The sequence below is a fragment of the Agelaius phoeniceus genome, chromosome 32, assembly GCF_051311805.1.
Source record: "Agelaius phoeniceus isolate bAgePho1 chromosome 32, bAgePho1.hap1, whole genome shotgun sequence".
Lineage (NCBI taxonomy): Eukaryota > Metazoa > Chordata > Aves > Passeriformes > Icteridae > Agelaius > Agelaius phoeniceus.
In genome coordinates, this window is record NC_135296.1 from 29,615 (window position 1) to 52,675 (window position 23,061).

Consider the following 23,061-nt stretch of genomic DNA (forward strand, 5'->3'; position numbering starts at 1 on the left):
ATGCTTGAATTGTGAGAATAATTAGTATGGAAGTTCACAACATTTTTGCTCTTATTGCAAAAAGTGTTAACGTAATAACTTAGCTTTGTGGATGGGAATTATCAGTGCCTGGTGAATGAGAGATACCTGAAGAACGGTAAGAGACCACAGTTAAAGGGTGTCCAAACCAATTTGCCTGGAAATTATTTAAGAGAAAGTGACAAGGAAATAGAGGGCAAGACCAGATTGGCCTCTGTATTTCGCCACGGAGAAGATCAAATACACCTGCTGTGGGTTGCAACCTCACAGGCCTGGGAGATGGGAGTATAAGCCATACTGGACCTCTGTTATTCCTGTTTCTGGCACTCATTTGTTCTCTTTTCCCTTTCGGGATACCAGCAAGATCGTGTCACAAATGCTACAGAAAGCATCACGTGGAAAGAAACCAAAGTTCCTCTTTAATTACACATACCTATGTCAACAGCCACTGTTATAACCCATCCAAATTAAGAACCTGTAGGCAAAATGGAGTAAGTTATTGGATTACAAGAAACTTAGGAAAAAGTGGTAATAGATTTGGAATTGAATGTCCAAAAGGAGAGAGATGGATTTGTTTTACATTTAATCTTGAAGATACGGTTCGAGATTTGGTAAAAAAACAAATAAACGAAAAGGTAAAACCAGCACAGCAACTTAACTCTGTATTGACCCCAAATTATCTATTGAGTCGTATTACAAGACTCCAAGCAGTTATAGAAATGATAGCAAATGGAGCTGCCCAGGCATTGGAGTTAATATAAAGTCAGCTAAGCCAAACAAAAACTGTAGGGTATCAGAATAGGTTGGCTTTACACTATTTATTGGCCAAAGAAGGGGGTGTTTGTAGAAAGTTTAATATATCAAATTGTTGAAAATTGATGACCACAGAAAAGTGATTCTAGAAAAAGCAAAAGAAATCAAAGAAGAAAAAAATATATATGCATATAACAACCAAGGTACCGGTCCAAAAATTAGAAAACAATGTTAAAACCTAGCTGGTAGGGTAATGTATTAGAAGAAATTAAGATCTTTCATTTTATGTGTTGCAACTATTTTTATATTTCTTCCTTGTGTAATCCCCTGTTCTATTTTGCCCGCATAGTCCAGAAGATGCAAGTAGATAAGAAATGTTGCTCAAGCCAAAGGATTTACAAAGAATAAGAGTGGGGATTGTGAAAAATGCAGGTATTTTATGATTGGCTTTTTTGAAACATTAAAATGAATATTATATGTGTTGTGTTAGAAAGTAATGCTGTATTAATTCTCTTAAGTAGTGTGTTAAATATAGTTTTAGGTTACAAAAACTGTTAAAATAGAAACGATGCTATGTAAAATACTTTTTTTAAAGAAAGGACTTGCAGCGAGATAGCGGCCACAGGACACCTGGATCTTTCAGAGAAAAAGAATTTATTGCCCTCTTATCAGAAGAAACAAACTTCTTCCTGCCTCCAAGGTGCTGTTAGGATTAGAAGGAAGAAGTGGATGATGACCAGATAGAATCCTGTATTTGAATGGAATTTATGCACCATGTATGAAGTGTATGACTATGCAACAGGCTATTGCTTTTAAGGGTTAATCCTTTGTTAACGGGGGTCCTTTTTCGGGCCCGTGCTGCCCAGAAAAAGGTACCCGGACGTCCGTAACTCTTTGTTTTTGTTGTCTCATATTGTCCTAATTCAAATTGTCCAAATTATTATTACTCTAATTGTATGACTATTTTTATAACCATTTTATTACTATTAAACTTTCAAAAATTTTAAAAGCAAGTGATTGGCGTTTTTCACACCAGTCTGTTAGGTGAAAATTATCAAAAGATTTTTGTGAGTTTTCTAATTTTGGCATTAATGCTGGCGAATTTTCAGGGTTTACTGTCTAATTTTGGGTCGAGAAATCTGTCCCAAACACTGAGGGGACTCTGGAGCTATTTGGGAACAGTTATTTTTTGAAATTCTTTTATGTTGGGATCAAAGGGCTGGCATTTGCAGGGGCAAAATAATTCTCTGTCTGTCCTGTATTTATTAAAGCAGCTGTCATATTCCAACCTCCTCCTCCTCCTCCTCGTCGCCCGGTTTGTGTGCATGGATGTGGCTGTGCAGACAAATCGTGACACAAAGCAGTCCCACTGGGTGCTAGGAGTGTGGAAGGCGAAAACGCGGAGGCACACCAGGTATCGGTTGCTCAGGGTTACGCGCTGCGGAGGGATCTCTCGGTGCCCGGCAGAAGGAGAGACGCGGAAGGATACATGCAAGGTGCTGCAGTTTTCGCCTGCTGTGGTGCCATGTATAGACGCAGTGGCGGCAGAAGTGGCGTGACAGGGCACAGGGATGCCGGCTGTGGCCGGACAGCGGCACGCAGCAGCACGGAACCGGGACCGGGCTGCACCAAAGCTGCGGCGAAAGCAGTGGGGGGTGGCGGCGGGGCCGTGGAGATAGAACTGCGCATGCGTGCAGCTGATCCCGGAAGCAGCGCTGTGGTTCGATGAGGTGGCATGGAGTGATATCACAGGTGCTGGGGTTGTAGCAACTGCGCATGCGTGGGTTCCGTCACTACTGCAGCGCAGGCAGTCATCATGGCGGCGGGCGGGCCAGGGGGTGCAGGAGGCGGCGGAGCTGCGGGAACGGGGCTGCGGCTGCGGCAGTGGAAGGGAACGCCGGGACGCCCGTGGTTGCAGGAGGTGGCGGAGCCACGCCATCCAGCAGGTCTGAAGCGGGAGGGTGCGGTGGGGAAGGTGCGGCTCGGCCCGCCATGCAGCGGCGGCGGCAGGAGAGGGGAAGCGACCACGGGCGGCGCTGACGGGAGGCTGGGCTGGAGCGCCGCAGCACCGGTACGGGGTGGCTTGGGTGGCTGGGGCGCCCCGGTAAGACAGTCATTAAAACACCCTAAATATTATTTTTAAAGCCCTGAAAAAGCCCTAAAGGTATCCTAAACATTTCCAGAGAATTCCTAAAAAACTCCTGCAAAAAAAGCCCTAAAATATCCCTAAAAATCCCTGAAAAATCACCTGAAAGACCCTAAAAAACTGTTTAACCCCTACCTGTAACACTGTGGCCTCACAACATCATCTCTACCTATTAATTGGGGTAACTGCAAGACCCTCAAACACCACCACAATCACCAGCTTGAGTTGGTCTGGACAGAACCAAATAAAATAAAATAAAAGGCTTTATAAATAGAAAAATTAAAAATTAAAATTAAATAAAAAATAAAATTAAAAAAATAAAATAAATGCACTAAAAATGGGAAAATAAAAAAACAATTAAATAAAATAGAACATTTAAAAAATAAAAAGCTTTAAAAATAGAAACATTAAAACTAAAAACTAAAAAAAATTAAAAAATAAAATAAATGCTTTAGAAAAATCAAAACTAAAAATAAATAAAAAATAAAATTAAAAAATAAAATGAATGTTTTAAAAATAAAAATATTAAGACTAAAAATTAAATAAAAACTAAAATAAAGTTTTAAAAATAGAAAGATCAAAAATAAAAATTAAATTAAAAAATTAAAACAAATGCTTTAAAAATAAAAAAATCAAAACTAAAAATTAAATAAAAAATAAAATTTAAAAAATAAAATAAATGCTTTAAAAATAGAAAAAGCAAAAAATAAAAATGAAATAAAAAATAAAATAAAAAAAATAAAATAGTTTAAAAATGAAAAATTTAAACTAAAAATGAAATAAAAAATAAAATAAAAAAATAAATGCTTTAAAAATAAAAAAATTTAAACTAAAAATTAAATAAAAAAAGAAAGTTTTAAAAATAGAAAGATCAAAAATAAAAATTAAATAAAAAATAAAATTAAAACAAATGCTTTAAAAACAAAAAAATCAAAACTAAAAATTAAATAAAAAATAAAATTAAAAAAATAAAATAAATTCTTTAAAAATAGAAAAAGCAACAAATAAAAATGGAATATAAATAAAATTTAAAAAATAAAATAGTTTAAAAATAAAAAATTTAACCTAAAAATAAAATAAAAAATAAAAAAATAAATGCTTTAAAAATAAAAAAATTAAAAATAAAAATTAAATAAAAAATAAAATTAAAACAATAAAGAAAAAATAGATCAAAAAAAAAAATTAAATAAAAAATAAAATTAAAACAAATGCTTTAAAAACAAAAAAATCAAAACTAAAAATTAAATAAAAATAAAATTAAAAAATAAAATAGTTTAAAAATAAAAAATTTAATCTAAAAATAAAATAAAAAATAAAATATAAAAAATAAATGCTTTAAAAATAAAAAAATTAAAAATAAAAATTAAATAAAAAATAAAATTAAAACAATAAAGAAAAAAATAGAAAAATTAAAAATAAAAATTAAATAAAAACTAAAAAATAAAATAAATGCTTTAAAAATAGAAAAATCAAAACTAAAAATTAAATAAAAAATTAAAAATAAAATAAATGCTTTAAAAATAGATAAAGCAAAAATAAAAATGAAATAAAAAATAAAATTAAAAAAATAAAATCAATAGTTTCGAACTAAAAAATGAAAACTAAAAACGAAATAAAAAATAAAATTAAAAAAATAAAATAAATGCTTTAAAAATAAAAAAATTAAAAATAAAAATTAAATAAAAAATAAAAAATAAAAAAATAGAAAAATAAAAAAAAAAATTAAATTAAAAGTAAAAAAAAGAATAAATGCTTTAAAAATAAAAAAATCAAAACTAAAAATTAAATAAAAAATAAAAAAATAAAATAAATGCTTTAAAAATAGATAAAGCAAAACTAAAAATTAAATAAAATATAAAATTAAAAAATAAAAAAATGCTTTAAAAGTAGAAAAATTGAAACTAAAAAATAAAAATAAAATTAAAACAATAAAGAAAAAAGCTTTAAAAATAAAAAAATTAAAACTAAAAATAAAAGATAAAAATAAAATAAAAAGTTTTAAAATTAAAAAAATTAAAAATAAAAAAAAATTTAAAAAATTTAAAAAATAAAATTAATTAAAAATTAATAAAAAACAAAATAAAATCCGTAAAGTGCTGTAAAGTACCATAAAAGGTAATTTTGTAAAGCGCGACTGTCGTAAAAGTGTCGTAAAAGGTGCCGTAAAGCGCGACTGTCGTAAAACTGTCGTAAAAGGCGCCGTAAAGCGCGACTGTCGTAAAAGGCGCCGTAAAGCGCGACTGTCGCAAAACTGTCGTAAAAGGTGCCGTAAAGCGCGACTGTCGTAAAAGGTGCAAACGTTTTACGACAGTCGCGCTTTACGGCACCTTTTACGACAGTTTTGCGACAGTCGCGCTTTACGGCCCCTTTTGCGACAGTCGCGCTTTACGGCCCCTTTTGCGACAGTCGCACTTTACGGCACCTTTTACGACAGTTTTACGACAGTCGCGCTTTACGGCACCTTTTACGACAGTCGCGCTTTACGGCACCTTTTACGACAGTTTTGCGACAGTCGCGCTTTACGGCCCCGTTTACGACAGTCGCGCTTTACGGCACATTTTACGACAGTTTTGCGACAGTCGCGCTTTACGGCACCTTTTACGACAGTCGCGCTTTACGGCACCTTTTACGACAGTTTTACGACAGTCGCACTTTACGGCACCTTTTACGACAGTTTTCGAAACCTTTTACGACAGTTTTACGACAGTCGCACTTTACAGCACGACCTTTTATGGAACTTTTATGGTACTTTATAGCACTTTACAGTGTTTTTTTTTTTTTTTCATGTATTTTTAATTATTTTTATTTTGTTAATTTTGGGTTTTATTTATTTTTATTTTTTTATTTTTCTATTTTTAAAGCTTTTTTTTAATTTTTTTTTCTAAATAAATTAAAAATAAAAATGAATTTTTTTAAATTTTTTTATTTAATTTTTAATTTTTCTGTTTTTAAAGATTTTTTTAAGTTTTTAATTTTTTTTAATTTTTCTATTTTTAAAGCAATTTTAATTTTATTTTATTTTTTTTTTTTTTTTTTTTTTTATTTTTTAATTTTTTTAATTTTTCTATTTTAAGAGCTTTTTCTTTTTATTTTTAATTTTTCTATTTTTAAAGCAATTATTTTATTTTTTCAATTTTGTTTTCTATTTCTTATTTTTATTTTTCTATTTTTAAAGCATTTATTTTATTAATTTTATTTTTTATTTAATTGTTTTTAAATTTTTTTTGTTATTTTAAATTTTTGCTAATTTTTTTTATTTACTTTTATTTTTTCAATTTTGTTTTCTATTTTTTATTTTTATTTTTCTATTTTTGAAGCATTTATTTTTTAATTTTATTTTTTATTTAATTGTTTTTAAAATTTTTTTTATTGTTATTTTACATTTTTGTTAATTTTAGTTTTTATTTATTTTTATTTTTTGATTTTTCTATTTTTAAAGCTTTTTATTTTATTTTTTATTTTTATTTTTACTATTTTTAAAGCATTTATTTTATTTTTTTATTTTTGTTTTTTATTTAATTTTTATTCTTAATTTTTCTATTTTTAAAACTTTTTATGTTGTTTTTTTAATTTTATTTTTTATTTATTTTTAATTTTTCTATTTTTAAAACTTTTTATTTTGTTTTTTTAATTTTTTTATTTATTTTTAATTTTTCTATTTTTAAAGCTATTTATTTTATTTTATTGATTTTATTTTTTATTTAATTTTTATTTTTAATTTTTCTATTTTTAAAGCTTTTGTTGTGGTTGTTTTTTATTGAATTTTTAATTTTTCTATTTTTAAGGCTTTTTATTTTATTTTTTTAATTTTCTTTTTAATTTATTTTTATTCTTAATTTTTCTGATTTTAAAGCATTTATTTTTTAATTTTGTTTTTATTTAATTTTTATTTTTAATTTTTCTATTTTTAAAGCATTTATTTTTTTAATTTTGTTTTTTATTTAATTTTTATTTTTAATTTTTCTATTTTCAAAGCTTTTTGATTTTTTAAATTTTATTGTTTATTTATTTTTATTCTCAATTTTTCTATTTTTAAAGCATTTATTTTTTAAATTTTATTTTTTCTTTAATTTTTATTTTTAATTTTTCTCTTTTCAAAGCTTTCTATTTTATTGATTACTTTTATTTTTATTTAATTTTTTTTTCATTTTTATTTTTTGAAAGCTTTTTTTTTACTTTTTTAATTTTTATTTTTATTTATTTCTATTTTTAATTTTCCCTTTTTAAAGCATTTATTTTATTTTTTAAATTTTTTTATTTAATTTTTAATTTTTCTATTTTAAATGCTTTTTTAAATTTTTTTTTAATTTTTATTTTTATTTTTAATTTTTCTCTTTTTAAAGCATTTTTTTTTTAATTTTGTTTTTATTAAATTTTTATTTTTAATTTTTCTATTTTTAAAGCTTTTTATTTTATTTTATTTGGTGCTGCCCAGACCAATTTAAGCTGGTGTTTGTGGTGGTGTTTGAGGGTCTTGCATTACGGCACTACCTTTTATGGAACTTTTACGGCACTTTACAGCACTATAGAGTTTCTGTTTTTTATTTATTTTTAATTAATTTTGTTATTTTAATTTTATTTAATTTTATTTTTAATTTTTCTCTTTTTAAAGCATTTTATTCTATTCTATTTGGTGCTGCCCAACCCTGCTGTAGTGCATTTTTATACTTTGTAATACTTTGAAGTAATTTTGTTTTGTATCCCCATATTTTTCCCAAATGGTTTATCCCAAACTGTACCCTCCTCCCTTTACCTGTGTTATCCCTCTCCCGGGATGAGATCATCCCCAAACCCCCACCCTGGCTCTCTGTCAATCACTCAGCCTCCCATCCCCTCCATCCAGAAGTTTCAGTCCAAGTCGTCGAGTGATCAGCCAGAGGCTGGGAGTCAGCCCCCCAAGCCTTGCCCCATACACTCTCCTATATGTCTATCCCCCAGCATCCATCCCTTAGGGTCACTTAATGGTTGGTAGGATGTTATCTACTTTCGGTTTCCATCTCCCTTTAAATGTAACCTTGGCACATCTCCCGGGGCTGTGGGCAGCAGGCCCCTGAGGTGCAGGAGCTCCTTTGGAGCTCCTAATAAAACCTTGGATTAACCCCTGCTAAGAGTCGGCCCTTTATCATCTACCGATGTCTCTGGTGTCTCTTGTGCTGCAAAGGCCCCCAGCCCAGGTGCCCTCAGCACCCTCGGGGCACAGAGAGTGTCTCCCCCAGCCCAGGTGCCCTCAGTACCCTCGGGGCACAGAGAGTGTCTGCCCCCAGCCCAGGTGCCCTCAGTACCCTCGGGGCACAGAGAGTGTCTGCCCCCAGCCCAGGTGCCCTCAGTACCCTCGGGGCACAGAGAGTGTCTTCCCCCAGCCCAGGTGCCCTCAGTACCCTCAGGGCACACACAGAGAGTGTCTCCCCCCAGCCCAGGTGCCCTCAGCACCCTTGGGGCACAGAGAGTGTCTGCCCCCAGCCCAGGTGCCCTCAGTACCCTCGGGGCACAGAGAGTGTCTGCCCCCAGCCCAGGTGCCCCTCAGCACCCTCGGGGCACAGAGAGTGTCTGCCCAAGTGTTACTGAGAGGCTCACACAAACCCGCTCGGCCGCTGATTGTGGTGGTGTTTGAGGGTCCCCAGGACGAGGGAAGAGACGAGAATCTTGACTCCACCTTTCAGAAGGCTGAAATATTATTGTATGATCTCTATTATATTAAAAGAAAATGAGATATTAGAACTATACTAAAAGAGCAAGGAGACATCAGAAAGCTGGAAAGGAATGAATAATAAAAACCTGGGACTGCTCACAGCCTCGATGCAGCTGGACCATGATTGGTCATCAAGTAGAAACAATGCACAGGAGAACAACCCAAGATGCCCCTGTTGCTAAACCATCTCCAGCCCACACTCCACAGCCAGCAGATTGTTATTGGTTCCATTTCTGTTCTGAGGCTTCTCAGGAGAAAAAACCCAGCGAAAGGATTTTCATCAAACACGTCAGTGCCAGGTGATGGCACAGGCAGCATCAGCTGGCAGAGGTCACTGTGTCATCCCTGCCAGCCCAGGTGTCACAGCAAGGAGGAGAGAGTTCACCCTGTGCTCACCCTGCAATACAGAGCAATACAACACACCACACATATTAACACAAGATGATAACCTTTTTCTATTTTCATTACATGTGGATTTATTGTTACAGGACACCCAAAACAACAAAAGCACACAAAAAACAACACTCATCTACCATTAACACCCCCTTCACATGACACACAAACTCACCATCCCTCTCATCACAACTGCTAAATTACACCCCAGCAATCATTGCTCCTCGGGAACGTGGTTCCCAGGAGCCTCCAAAAAATCCTCCTGCCTGACGAAATACCCGGTCCCTGGCCGGTCCGTGCCCAAACTTTGGCGAGGAACGTCGCCTCGCAGACCGACCGGGACCCGGGAAAAAAAAACCCAGCCGGGGGGGAAAAAAAAAAGAAAAAAAAAACCCAGCCGGGGGGAAACCTGGCTAGGGATTTTTTACTCTAAATTTACAAATGAGTTGAAAAACCTGAAAAGCAACAGTCACACACACGGTTAAATCCAGTCAGCATGCGCTCACACACGCAGAGACGAGCAGACACAGACAGACACAGACACGTGCTCTCACACACGCTCACGCACTCCTCCCATTTAAACGTTCCCTGCGGCTCTTACTCGAGACGCTGAAGAACGTGCTTCCACGCTTCTTCTGGCTGCCGCTCCTCGACATCAAATGGTAGATTCTGGGGAAATCAGTAGCCTCGGGGACCTGTGGGACGACAGGAAGCGGTCAACGAGTGGCTGACAGCTAGGACTTGTCCCCACTCTGGACCAATAAATTTTCTACCCAAAATCCCATAAAAGACAGATGAACAGGAAAGTTTTTATAACTGTTCTACCTAACTGTGACTACGTGCCAGGGCAGGGCAGCTCCGACCATAAGTGGTACAACGATATAAGCCGACACATACAGTGCAAGTGTACATGGAGTGTAAGTACATACAGTGTAAGCCAACATAGGTACACACAATGTAAGTAAGTACATACAGTATAAGCCAACATAGGTACACACAATATAAGTACATACAGTATAAGCCAGCATAGGTACAAACAATGTAAGCACATACAGTATAAGCCAAGACTTGAGGTAACTCTCTGGAAGATACTAATTCTTGAGCCCTATACCCTTTGAGAAGATGGAACCTATAGAACTGCTGCAGTCACGTGAGGAGGGCGTAAGACGTATCCTCCAGAAGTCCAAGAGAATGGCGTGGAAAAAAAGGCACTACAAAGCTGGTAGAGAGAAGGAAGATGGATGAGAACATCTTGTCCCTTTGAGACATTCCTGTCTCAAAGAGTAAAAATGCAAAGATGCCGGAATAAGGGATATCCGGAAAGGAACATGAGTAGAATACGAGCGATGTGGCACGGAATAGTGCCCACAAAGCGTTGACACGTAACAAAGGCCTATGACACGTAAGACAATGGACACAGACTACATAACACAGACACGGACAACATAACACAGAGACAAGTGGCAACTGCCTGGCACTGTCCCCTTAGGGACCTGAGATTCCTAGTGCAAGATGAGCCAGAGGCTGATGATACCAAAGGAAAGAAAGCCCTATGACGAGAGCACGTGATGATGAAATGTAACTCGTTAAAAGAAGTTAGTGCCACAGCAGTTAAGAGGATGCTCGAGAGGCTCGGCGAGCCTAGAGAAGGAAGCCGACTGCCGGGTGACCGTGGCCGTAGCTCCGGACCTGAAGGCGAGCTCCTCGGGGGAAAGATCCGTGACGACGTCGGGCCGAGGGAGGCGGACGACGCGAAGTACGCGAAAATGTGGAGATGGGTTGGAACTGCCCTGCCCGGCAAAGGCTCAGGCGAGGCTGAGGGGAAACCCTCTCCCTTTACTTCCAGAGAGCCCGCCCCGCTACAGACCTGTCCCCTAAGCTGACATCTGATTGCCTCCTGTGAGAGTAAAGGCTATTCCCCTGCTCCCAACCACTGGCCCCGACACTTAGCTTTTGGAAGAGGAGCGGACAAAATCCATCCTCGGTCGGACGTGGACGTGGAGATGCTCTCCGTGTGTGCTTCGGTGCTGCCGTTTCCAAGCTTTGGCTATGAGGCTCCTCTGGGTAGCTAAGACAAAACAGAAAAGGTGACTATTGCCCTGAAAGAGAGTAATCCTTGGGACTCCTCCGCAGCACTGCCCTGGCTCACCTCAAATCTTGATTTGACTCCAGAGGCTGCCCGGAACATACCTGCGAAAAGAAAAGGGACACGCTTAACATGCTGCTGCATAACACTCACCTATGAGTCAGCCTGCCTAAACTCCGACTCACCTGCCCTCCTCTGTTCCGGGGCATGCCTAGGGCAGTGACAGCACCTGCAAAGAAACAAAGCAGAAAATTTGCTGAGATACTGTGAAAACACAACCTCCCAAATCAGACAAGGATGCCACACTGATACCTTAAGCTCTCACCCACCTGGCATGGGCATGCTCAGCCAGGATAGATGGCAAGTGGACCACCTACAATAAAAAAAAACAAGAGGAGATGCTTAGAGCTGCACCAGAAACTGAGACCTCAGCAATAACAACTGCTTCTGTACGCTACTCAATGCTCACCTTGCCCACTCAGCCTTGACTGCTGCTCTCAGCCTTGACCTCCTAAAAAGAGAGACAAAGAACAATGCTGTAACAGCCACCATTTATGCTTCCTCTGCAGAGACAAACAGTGACTGACCTGCTCGGGGCAATCCCCTCACCTGGGATGGGGGGCTCTGCCCTGGATTTTATCCTTCTGCATCTGAAAGAAAGTTAGGACAAAAGTCAAAGGGCTGCAGGATAACTTAAGAGTTCCAGATATCTTCTGTCCATCTACACATCCCACCTAGAGTCCAACTACACCCCACATTACAAACTCCAAGTCCCCGGGACTTGTCCTATTGCACCGGGCTATGCGGCAGGGCAGAGCAGCTCCGGCACAAATGTGTGTGCTGACACCCGTGACACAGGACAGACAGGACATGACAGACAACGGGGACACAACACGGACAGAAAGCTCCTGGCAAGGAAAATGGCTGCAAGGACTGAGAGAATGCAAAAGGAGATGACCGAGGGGAGACCAATGGTGAGCTGATGAGGCTCAGAGAAACCTGGAGGAAGAAGATGCTAACCGAATGATTTATTCCAAGAACTGCAAAGATGGATGCCTGAGAATCCCACGGCCAGCAGCCTCTACCTGCCCTCACGTTCTTTCAAGTCCTAGTCCGCCATAATGGATCCTGGCGGGGCACAGCTGTCCACACAGCTCAGAACAAGACCTGAAAAGACACCTGACCGGATGCTGCTAAGGAGACAAGAGAGTCTGATGCCTGTCTGAGATCCCGAGTCAAAAGTTCTATGGCCTGGCTGCCAGGCCGAGGAATGCAGAGATCACAGATGCTAACAATGATGCCAGGGTTTCTGACAGGCCCCACAAAGGCCTAAGGTAAAGGACATGACATATCGAAACAACACATAATACACAAAAGACAAGTGACACGATACACACCGGGACTGCTCTGCCCTGTGCACCTCAGCACTGTGATCCAAAGTCAGGCTTTGCTTTTATGGGGCCTAAGGGGCCACTTCATGGACACCCCCCACCTCCAAAGGGGACTCAAAAACCCCTCCCTGTAATTCCCAAACCAGCCCCCTGCTTTTATCCCCTCTGTGGGTCGTGGTCCTCTACTTATCTCTCGCACAGCTGGGGATGCCGGTCTCGGGTGCGAAGAAAGGCCACCTCGTCAGCTGGGGAGCTCCTGCTGGCACCGGGCTGGTGTCTCTCGGACAGCTGTATTAAAGAAAACCAAACATCAGTGCCCGATCTTGGCAGCCCATCGGCCAAAACCCCACAAGTCTGCTACTCACCCTGCTCCTAAGAACGCTCAGCTGCTCGGGCTGCACGCTTCAGGCACGCTCGGAGACCGAGGCCGTCGTCCCAGGGGGTGCCCGGGTTAAGAGGAGATGAGGTGATTTGGCATGGCTGAAACCTGAGGGGACCCTCGCTCCTCCTCCCTACTTCCCCTACTCACCACAACTCCTTGGCAGGTGCCCAAGGCCACCCGGAGGGCACCTTTAAATAGAAGAGTTCAGGGGTTCCTCACCAGGTCCTGTAACGCATCCACAGGGCTCGCACGTGCAGGGAACCCGGTGCATCGGCCGGCTGGTGACGGGGGCTTGGCAGGCTCCGAGTGGATTGCCTAAAGCGCAAAAAAGAGAATGGAAGCTTAGAGCAGCACCGGAAACTGAGACCAGAGCAATAACAACTACTTCTCTCCACTGCACACCTTGATTGCTGGTATCCAGACTTAATTCCTAAAAAGAAAGACAAAGAACAGAGCTGTAACAGAGTCACCACATACACTTCTGCTGCACAGACAAATGGTGCCTCACCTGCTTGGGGGAAACCACTCACCCGGGATGGGGCCCTCTGGCACACATTTAATCCATCTGAATCTGAAAAAAAAGTTAGGACAGGAGTCAAGCTGTTGCAGGATAACTTAAGAGCTCCAGATATCCTGTGTCCATCTACAAATCCCACCTAGAGTCCAACTACACCCCACATTACAAACTCCAAGTCCCCGGGACTTCTCCTATTGCACCAGGCTACGCGGCAGGGCAGAGCAGCTCCGGCACAAATGTGTGTGCAGACACCCGTGACACAGGACAGGACGTGACAGACAACAGGCACACAACATGGACAGAAAGCTCCTGGCAAGGAAAATGGCTGCAAGGACTGAGAGAATGCAAAAGGAGATGACCGAGGGGAGACCAATGGTGAGCTGATGAGGCTCAGAGAAACCTGGAGGAAGAAGATGCTAACCGAATGATTTATTCCAAGAACTGCAAAGATGGATGCCTGAGAATCCCACGGCCAGAAGCCTCTGCCTGCCCTCACGTTCTTTCAAGTCCTAGTCCGCCATAATGGATCCTGGCGGGACAGAGCTGTACACACAGCTCAGAACAAGACCTGAAAAGACACCTGACCGGATGCTGCTAAAGAGACAAGAGAGTCTGATGCCTGTCTGAGCTCCTGAGTCCAAAGTTCTATGGCATCGGTGCCAGGCCGAGGAATGCAGAGATCACAGATGCTAACAATGATGCCAGGGTTTCTGACAGGCCCCACAAAGGCCTAAGGTAAAGAACATGACATATCGAAACAACACATAGTACACAAAAGACAAGTGACAAGATACACACCGGGACTGCTCTGCCCTGCGCACCTCAGCACTGGGACCCAAAGTCACGCTTTGCTTTTATGGGGCCTAAGGGACCGCTTCATGGACACCCCCCCACCTCCAAAGTGGACTCAAAAACCCCTCCCAGTAATTCCCAAACCAGCACCCTGCTTTCATCCCCTCTGTGGGTCGTGGCCCTCTACTTATCTCTCGCACAGCTGGGGATGCCGATCTCAGGTGTGAAGAAAGGCCGCCTCGTCAGCTGGGAAGCTCCTGCTGGCACCGGGCTGGTGTCTCTCGGACAGCTGTATTAAAGAAAACCAAACATCAGTGCCTGATGTTGGCAGCCCATCGGCCAAAACCCCACAAGTCTGCTACTCACCATGCTCCTAAGAACGCTCGGCTGCTCGGGCCGCACGCTTCGGGCACGCTCGGGGACCGAGGCCGTCATCCCAGGGGGTGCCTGGGGTAAGAGGAGATGAGGTGATTTGGCACGGCTGAAACCTGAGGGGACCCTCGCTCCTCCTCCCTACTTCCCCGACTCACCACAACTCCTTGGCAGCTGCCCAAGGCCACCTGGATGGCACCTTTAAATGGAAAAGTTCAGGGCTTCCTCACCAGGTCCTGTAATGCATCCACAGGGCTCACACGTGCAGGGAACCCGGTGCATCGGCCGGCTGGTGACGGGGGCTTGGCAGGCTCCGAGTGGATTGCCTAGACCACAAAAAAGAGAATGGAAGCTTAGAGCAGCACCAGAAACTGAGACTGGAGCAGTAACAGCTACTTCTCTCCACTGCTCACCTTGATTGCTGGTATCCAGACTTAATTCCTAAAAAGAAAGACAAAGAACAGAGCTGTAACAGAGTCACCGCATACACTTCTGCTGCACAGACAAATGGTGCCTCACCTGCTTGGGGGAAACCACTCACCCGGGATGGGGCCCTCTGGCACACATTTAATCCATCTGAATCTGAAAAAAATGTCAGGACAAGAGTCAAGCTGTTGCAGGATAACTTAAGAGCTCCAGATATCCTGTGTCCATCTACAAATCCCACCTAGAGTCCAACTACACCCCACATTACAAACTCCAAGTCCCCGGGACTTCTCCTATTGCACCAGGCTATGGGGCAGGGCAGAGCAGCTCCGGCACAAATGTGTGTGCACACATCCGTGACACAGGACAGACAGGACGTGACAGACAACGGGGACACAACACGGACAGAAATCTCTGGGCAAGAAGGATGACTGCAAGGACTGAGAAGATGCCAAATGATATGACCGAGGGGAGACTGATGGTGAGCTGATGAGGCTCAGAGAAACCTGGAGGAAGAAGATGCTAACCGAATGATTTATTCCAAGAACTGCAAAGATGGATGCCCGAGAATCCTATGGCCAGAAGCCTCTACCTGCCCTCACGTTCTTTCAAGTCCTAGTCCGCCATAATGGATCCTGGCGGGGCACAGCTGTCCACACAGCTCAGAACAAGACCTGAAAAGACACCTGACCGGATGCTGCTAAAGAGACAAGAGAGTCTGATGCCTGTCTGAGCTCCTGAGTCCAAAGTTCTATGGCATCGGTGCCAGGCCGAGGAATGCAGAGATCACAGATGCTAACAATGATGCCAGGGTTTCTGACAGGCCCCACAAAGGGCTAAGGTAAAGAACATGACATATCAAAACATCACATAATACACAAAAGACAAGTGACAAGATACACACCGGGACTGCTCTGCCCTGTGCACCTCAGCACTGAGATCCAAAGTGAGACTTTGCTTTTATGGGGCCTAAGGGGCTGCTTCAAGGACACCCCCCAACTCCTAAGTGGACTCAAAAACCCCTCCCTGTAATTCCCAAACCAGCCCCCTGCTTTCATCCCCTCTGTGGGTCGTGGCCCTCTACTTATCTCTCGCACAGCTGGGGATGCCGTCTCAGGTGTGAAGAAAGGCCACCTCGCCGGCTGGGAAGCGCCTGCTGGCACTGGGCTGGTGTCTCCCACACAGCTGTATTAAAGAAAACCAAACATCAGTGCCCGATCTTGGCAGCCCATCGGCCAAAACCCCACAAGTCTGCTACTCACCCTGCTCCTAAGAACGCTCGGCTGCTCGGGCCGCACGCTTGGGGCACGCTCGGAGACAGAGGCCGTCGTCACGGGGGGTGCCTGGGGTAAGAGGAGATGAGGTGATTCGGCATGGCTGAAACCTGAGGGGACCCTCGCTCCTCCTCCCTACTTCCCCGACTCACCACAACTCCTTGGCAGCTGCCCAAGGCCACCTGGATGGCACCGTTAAATGGAAAAGTTCAGGGCTTCCTCACCAGATCCTGTAACGCATCCACAGGGCTCACACGTGCAGGGAACCCGGTGCATCGGCCGGCTGGTGACGGGGGCTTGGCAGGCTCCGAGTGGATTGCCTAGACCACAAAAAAGAGAATGGCAGCTTAGAGCAGCACCAGAAACTGAGACTGGAGCAGTAACAGCTACTTCTCTCCACTGCTCACCTTGACTGCTGGTATCCAGATTTCCTTCCTAAAAAGAAAGACAAAGAACAGAGCTGTAACAGAGTCACCACATACACTTCTGCTGCACAGACAAATGGTGCCTCACCTGCTCGGGGGAAACCACTCACCCGGGATGGGGCCCTCTGGCACACATTTAATCCATCTGAATCTGAAAAAAATGTCAGGACAAGAGTCAAGCTGTTGCAGGATAACTTAAGAGCTCCAGATATCCTGTGTCCATCTACAAATCCCACCTAGAGTCCAACTACACCCCACATTACAAACTCCAAGTCCCCGGGACTTCTCCTATTGCACCAGGCTATGGGGCAGGGCAGAGCAGCTCCGGCACAAATGTGTGCACACACCCGTGACACAGGACAGACAGGACGTGACAGACAACGGGGACACAACACGGACAGAAAGCTCCTGGCAAGGAAAAGGGCTGCGAGGACTGAGAGAATGCAAAAGGAGATGACCGAGGGGAGACCGATGGTGAGCTGATGAGGCTCAGAGAAACCTGGAGGAAGAAGATGCTAACTGAATGATTTATTCCAAGAACTGCAAAGATGGATGCCCGAGAATCCTACGGCCAGAAGCCTCTGCCTGCCCTCACGTTCTTTCATGTCCTAGTCCGCCATAATGGATCCTGGCGGGGCAGAGCTGTCCACACAGCTCAGAACAAGACCTGCAAAGACACCTGACCGGATGCTGCTAAAGAGACAAGAGAGTCTGATGCCTGTCTGAGCTCCTGAGTCCAAAGTTCTATGGCATCGGTGCCAGGCCGAGGAACGCAGAGATCATAGATGCTAACAATGATGCCAGGGTTTCTGACAGGCCCCTCAAAGGCCTAAAGTAAAAGACATGACATATGCAAACAACACATAATACACAAAAGACAAGTGACACGATACACACCGGGACTGCTCTGCCCTGCGCATCTCAGCACTGTGATGAAAAGTCAGGCTTTCCTTTTATGGGACCTAAGGGGCCACTTCATGGACGCCCCCATCTCCAAAGGGGACTCCAAAACCCCTCCCAGTGGGTCCCTACCCAGCGCCCCGCTTTCATCCCCTCTCTGGGTTGTAGCCCTCTACTTATCTCTCAGACATCTGGGGATGCAGGTCCGTGTCAGGTGCAAAAGAAGGCAGCCTCAACATCTGGGAAGTTCCTGCTGGCACTGTTGTTCAACAACTTCCTGTTGTTTCTTAGTCAGCTACATGAAAGAAATGCAAATATCAATGCATGATCTCTGCAGCACACTGACCAAAACCCAACAATTCTGCCACTCACCGTTTTCCCAAGAATGCCTGGCTCCTGGGGCCGCACCCTTCGGCCGCGCTCCGAGGCTGATGCCATCGTCACGGGGTAAGCCTGGGTTAAAAGGAGATGAGGTCATGTGGCATTGCTGAAACCTGAGCGGACCCTCGCTCCTCCTCTCTACTTCCCCGACTCACCACAACTCCTTGGCAGCTGCCCTAGGCCACCTGGATGGCACCGTTAAATGGAAAAGTTCAGGGCTTCCTCACCAGATCCTGTAACGCATCCACAGGGCTCACACGTGCAGGGAACCCGGTGCATCGGCCGGCTGGTGACGGGAGCTTGGCAGGCTCCGAGTGGATTGCCTAGACCACAAAAAAGAGAATGGAAGCTTAGAGCAGCACCAGAAACTGAGACTGGAGCAGTAACAGCTACTTCTCTCCACTGCTCACCTTGACTGCTGGTATCCAGATTTCCTTCCTAAAAAGAAAGACAAAGAACAGAGCTGTAACAGAGTCACCACATACACTTCTGCTGCACAGACAAATGGTGCCTCACCTGCTCGGGGGAAACCACTCACCCGGGATGGGGCCCTCTGGCACACATTTAATCCATCTGAATCTGAAAAAAAAGTTAGGACAAGAGTCAAACTGTTGCAGGATAACTTAAGAGCTCTAGATATCCTGTGTCCATCTACAAATCCCACCTAGAGTCCAACTACACCCCACATTACAAACTCCAAGTCCCCGGGACTTCTCCTATTGCACCAGGCTATGGGGCAGGGCAGAGCAGCTCCGGCACAAATGTGTGCACACACCCGTGACACAGGACAGGACGTGACAGACAACGGGGACACAACACGGACAGAAAGCTCCTGGCAAGGAAAATGGCTGCGAGGACTGAGAGAATGCAAAAGGGGATGACCGAGGTGAGACTGATGGTGAGCTGAGGAGGCTCAGAGAAACCTGGAGGAAGAAGATGCTAACCGAATGATTTATTCCAAGAACTGCAAAGATGGATGCCTGAGAATCCTACAGCCAGAAGCCTCTACCTGCCCTCACGTTCTTTCAAGTCCTAGTCCGCCATAATGGATCCTGGCGGGGCACAGCTGTCCACACAGCTCAGAACAAGACCTGCAAAGACACCTGACCGGATGCTTCTAAAGAGACAAGAGAGTCTGATGCCTGTCTGAGCTCCTGAGTCCAAAGTTCTATGGCCTGGCTGCCAGGCCGAGGAATGCAGAGATCACAGATGCTAACAGTGATGCCAGGGTTTCTGACAGGCCCCACAAAGGGCTAAGGTAAAGGACATGACATATCGAAACAACACATAATACACAAAAGACAACTGACACGATACACACCGGGACTGCTCTGCCCTGTGCACCTCAGCACTGAGATCCAAAGTCAGGCTTTCCTTTTATGGGGCCTAAGGGGCCGCTTCAGGGACATCCCCCCACCTCCAAAGGGGACTCAAAAACCCCTCCCAGTAATTCCCAAACCAGCCCCCTGCTTTCATCCCCCCTGTGGGTCGTGGCCCTCTACTTATCTCTCGCACAGCTGGGGATGCCGGTCTCGGGTGCGAAGAAAGGCCACCTCGTCAGCTGGGGAGCTCCTGCTGGCACCGGGCTGGTGTCTCTCACACAGCTGTATTAAAGAAAACCAAACATCAGTGCCCAATCTTGGCAGCCCATCGGCCAAAACCCCACAAGTCTGCTACTCACCATGCTCCTAAGAACGCTCGGCTGCTCGGGCCGCACGCTTGGGGCACGCTCGGAGACAGAGGCCGTCATCCCAGGGGGTGCCTGGGAGGAGATGCGGTGATTTGGCATGGCTGAAACCTGAGGGGACCCTCGCTCCTCCTCCCTACTTCCCCGACTCACCACAACTCCTTGGCAGCTGCCCTAGGCCACCTGGATGGCACCGTTAAATGGAAAAGTTCAGGGCTTCCTCACCAGATCCTGTAACGCATCCACAGGGCTCACACGTGCAGGGAACCCGGTGCATCGGCCGGCTGGTGACGGGGGCTTGGCAGGCTCCGAGTGGATTGCCTAGACCACAAAAAAGAGAATGGAAGCTTAGAGCAGCACCAGAAACTGAGACTGGAGCAGTAACAGCTACTTCTCTCCACTGCTCACCTTGACTGCTGGTATCCAGATTTACTTCCTAAAAAGAAAGACAAAGAACAGAGCTGTAACAGAGTCACCACATACACTTCTGCTGCACAGACAAATGGTGCCTCACCTGCTCGGGGGAAACCACTCACCCGGGATGGGGCCCTCTGGCACACATTTAATCCATCTGAATCTGAAAAAAATGTCAGGACAAGAGTCAAGCTGTTGCAGGATAACTTAAGAGCTCCAGATATCCTGTGTCCATCTACAAATCCCACCTAGAGTCCAACTACACCCCACATTACAAACTCCAAGTCCCCGGGACTTCTCCTATTGCACCAGGCTATGGGGCAGGGCAGAGCAGCTCCGGCACAAATGTGTGCGCACACACCCGTGACACAGGACAGGACGTGACAGACAACGGGGACACAACACGGACAGAAAGCTCCTGGCAAGGAAAATGGCTGCGAGGACTGAGAGAATGCAAAAGGAGATGACCGAGGGGAGACCGATGGTGAGCTGATGAGGCTCAGAGAAACCTGGAGGAAGAAGATGCTAACCAAATGATTTATTCCAAGAACTGCAAAGATGGATGCCCGAGAATCCTACGGCCAGAAGCCTCTGCCTGCCCTCACGTTCTTTCATGTCCTAGTCCGCCATAATGGATCCTGGCGGGGCACAGCTGTCCACACAGCTCAGAACAAGACCTGCAAAGACACCTGACCGGATGCTGCTAAAGAGACAAGAGAGTCTGATGCCTGTCTGAGCTCCCGAGTCCAAAGTTCTATGGCATCGGTGCCAGGCCGAGGAACGCAGAGATCACAGATGCTAACAATGATGCCAGGGTTTCTGACAGGCCCCTCAAAGGCCTAAAGTAAAAGACATGACATATGCAAACAACACATAATACACAAAAGACAAGTGACACGATACACACCGGGACTGCTCTGCCCTGCTCACCTCAGCACTGTGATGAAAAGTCAGGCTTTCCTTTTATGGGACCTAAGGGGCCGCTTCATGGACGCCCCCATCTCCAAAGGGGACTCCAAAACCCCTCCCAGTGGGTCCCTACCCAGCGCCCCGCTTTCATCCCCACTCTGGGTTGTAGCCCTCTACTTATCTCTCAGACATCTGGGGATGCAGGTCCGTGTCAGGTGCAAAAGAAGGCAGCCTCAACATCTGGGAAGTTCCTGCTGGCACTGTTGTTCAACAACTTCCTGTTGTTTCTTAGTCAGCTACATGAAAGAAATGCAAATATCAATGCATGATCTCTGCAGCACACTGACCAAAACCCAACAATTCTGCCACTCACCGTTTTCCCAAGAATGCCTGGCTCCTGGGGCCGCACCCTTCGGCCGCGCTCCGAGGCTGATGCCATCGTCACGGGGTAAGCCTGGGTTAAAAGGAGATGAGGTGATTTGGCATGGCTGAAACCTGAGCGGACCCTCGCTCCTCCTCTCTACTTCCCCGACTCACCGTGACTCCTCGGCCGGTGCCCAAGGCTACCCTGGTGACACCTTTAAACAGAAAAGGCAGAGGCTTCATCGACAAGTCCTGTGATTCTTCCGCAGGGCTCGGGAGAGCGGCGCACCCGGTGCGTCGGCCGGTTGGTGACTGGGGCTCGGTGTACTCCGAGTGGATTGCCTAAAGTGCAGAAACGGATGCTTAGAGCCGCACCGCAAAGTGAGACTGGAGCAATAACAACTGCTTCTGGACGCTACTCAATGCTCACCTTGCCCACCTCACCTTGACTGCTGATATCCAGCTTTACATCCTAAAAAGAAAAAGAACAGAGCTGTAACAGAGTCACACTTTACACTCTCTCTGCAGAGACAAACGGTGACTGACCTGCTCAGGGGAACCTCCTCACTCGGGATGGATGGATGGATTTTGCCCTGGATTTTATCCTTCTGCGTCTGAAAGAAAGTGAGGACAAAAGTCAAAGGGCTGCAGGATAACTTCACAGCTCCAAACATCTCCTGTCTATCTAGGAATATCATCTAGAGTCTGGCAACGCCCCACAAACTGCAAGTCCCTGGGACTTGTCCTGTTGCAGCAGGCTATGCGGCAGGGCAGGGCAGAGCAGCTCCGGCACAAATACGTGCAGACACCCGTGACACGGAACGTGACAAACAGGGGGACAACAAACACAACACAGCATGCTTGTGGTGAGGGTCTCGAGGGGAAAAGGCAAAAGGGACCCCAAAGACACACTAGGTAACACGGTACGCCGGACAACACGACGTGGACCGGAACTGCTCTGCGCTGCCCGCCTGAAAGCTGCCATCAAAAGTAGAGCCTCTCCCTTTAGCTGTCCTAAGAGGCCCCTTGGAGAAGATTGCTTTTCCCTCTGCTAATTTTTAAATCTGTCCCAGGAACTCCCAACCCACTACTCTCCCATCATCCCATCTCCAGGCCGTGGCCCTGACTTATCTTTTGGATGATCGGTGATGAGGATCCACGTTGCACCTGAAATGAGCCTGCCTCGGAGGGCCCCGTGATGGCCTGTTAGCCTCTCGGTCAGCTACAATAAAGAAAAACAAAACCAAAGTATGAGTACAGACTTATGTGGGCCAAATCCCAGCGAGTCAGATACTTGCCCTCTCCTGAGTGTGCCTGGCTCCTTCAGGCTCCAGCTTCATCCTGATTCCAAGGCTGTGCCCATTATTGTGAGTGGCACCTGGGTTAGAGAAAGGCAAAGTGAAATGGCATTCCTGTGAGTGCAGTGGGTGACCTTGTGTGCTGTAAGATGTGTGAATGCCTCTGCTCGGCTTCTAAAAGGCCTTGGGTGGGGGGCTCAAATAAACACCCTTTCTCACCCTGCTGCCTTCAAAACCACCCCCCCAACAATGACTCCTAACTGGATACCTGCTCAGCCTCCCTCTCCTAGTCACAATCCTCAACTCACCTGAAGCCTCAATCTCAAACATCACCTTGGACCCTGGGCAGATCCCTCTTGTGACACGATGAATCTGCTGAAAAAAGTGTTGTAATTGACACAACCTGGAGTCTCTGGAAGCTGCACTCCTCCTAAAAAAAATACAA

General features: G+C 44.5%; 1 protein-coding gene and 2 long non-coding RNA genes across 8 annotated transcripts in view; all 3 read right to left on the bottom strand.

The window, feature by feature from the left end:
- Positions 1–22,623, bottom strand: part of LOC129133849 (uncharacterized) — a 43,194-nt gene extending 20,571 nt beyond the window's left edge. The window contains exons 1-13 of one of the 2 annotated variants that reach the window (XR_013185713.1): positions 18,101–18,250; positions 17,937–18,017; positions 16,775–17,859; positions 16,647–16,674; positions 16,392–16,559; positions 16,228–16,308; positions 15,059–16,150; positions 14,953–14,980; positions 14,698–14,865; positions 14,534–14,614; positions 13,367–14,456; positions 13,261–13,288; positions 13,006–13,173 (exon numbers count right to left, since the gene is read on the bottom strand). This is a non-coding gene — a long non-coding RNA (uncharacterized LOC129133849). Of the gene's footprint in view, positions 1–13,005; positions 13,174–13,260; positions 13,289–13,366; positions 14,457–14,533; positions 14,615–14,697; positions 14,866–14,952; positions 14,981–15,058; positions 16,151–16,227; positions 16,309–16,391; positions 16,560–16,646; positions 16,675–16,774; positions 17,860–17,936; positions 18,018–18,100; positions 18,251–21,864 lie in introns of those variants that run through there. The other variant, XR_013185718.1, reaches the window with a different exon arrangement.
- On the bottom strand, positions 1,407–12,974 carry LOC143696282 (uncharacterized). 4 transcript variants are annotated; one of them, XM_077192261.1, is made up of 10 exons: positions 12,842–12,974; positions 12,665–12,764; positions 11,695–11,733; positions 11,555–11,596; positions 11,415–11,458; positions 11,271–11,314; positions 11,149–11,189; positions 9,601–11,067; positions 8,498–9,003; positions 1,407–2,862 (listed from the first exon to the last, which is right to left on the bottom strand). In XM_077192261.1, coding segments are annotated over exons 2-8 (444 nt in total). In that variant the 5' UTR covers positions 12,667–12,764; positions 12,842–12,974; the 3' UTR covers positions 1,407–2,862; positions 8,498–9,003; positions 9,601–10,835. The 4 variants fall into 4 exon arrangements, with proteins under 4 accessions (XP_077048376.1, XP_077048379.1, XP_077048378.1 ...); XM_077192264.1 differs by lacking the exons at positions 12,665–12,764; positions 12,842–12,974 and having other exon boundaries at positions 9,601–9,694; positions 10,950–11,067; positions 11,695–12,648; XM_077192263.1 differs by lacking the exons at positions 12,665–12,764; positions 12,842–12,974 and having other exon boundaries at positions 1,407–2,627; positions 8,498–8,603; positions 8,693–9,003; positions 11,695–12,648.
- On the bottom strand, positions 19,791–21,631 carry LOC143696292 (uncharacterized). 2 transcript variants are annotated; one of them, XR_013185730.1, is made up of 5 exons: positions 21,493–21,631; positions 21,329–21,409; positions 20,169–21,251; positions 20,041–20,068; positions 19,791–19,953 (listed from the first exon to the last, which is right to left on the bottom strand). It is a non-coding gene; the product is annotated as an uncharacterized LOC143696292 (long non-coding RNA). The 2 variants fall into 2 exon arrangements; XR_013185731.1 differs by having other exon boundaries at positions 20,147–21,251.
- Positions 22,624–23,061: the final 438 nt, after the last annotated feature.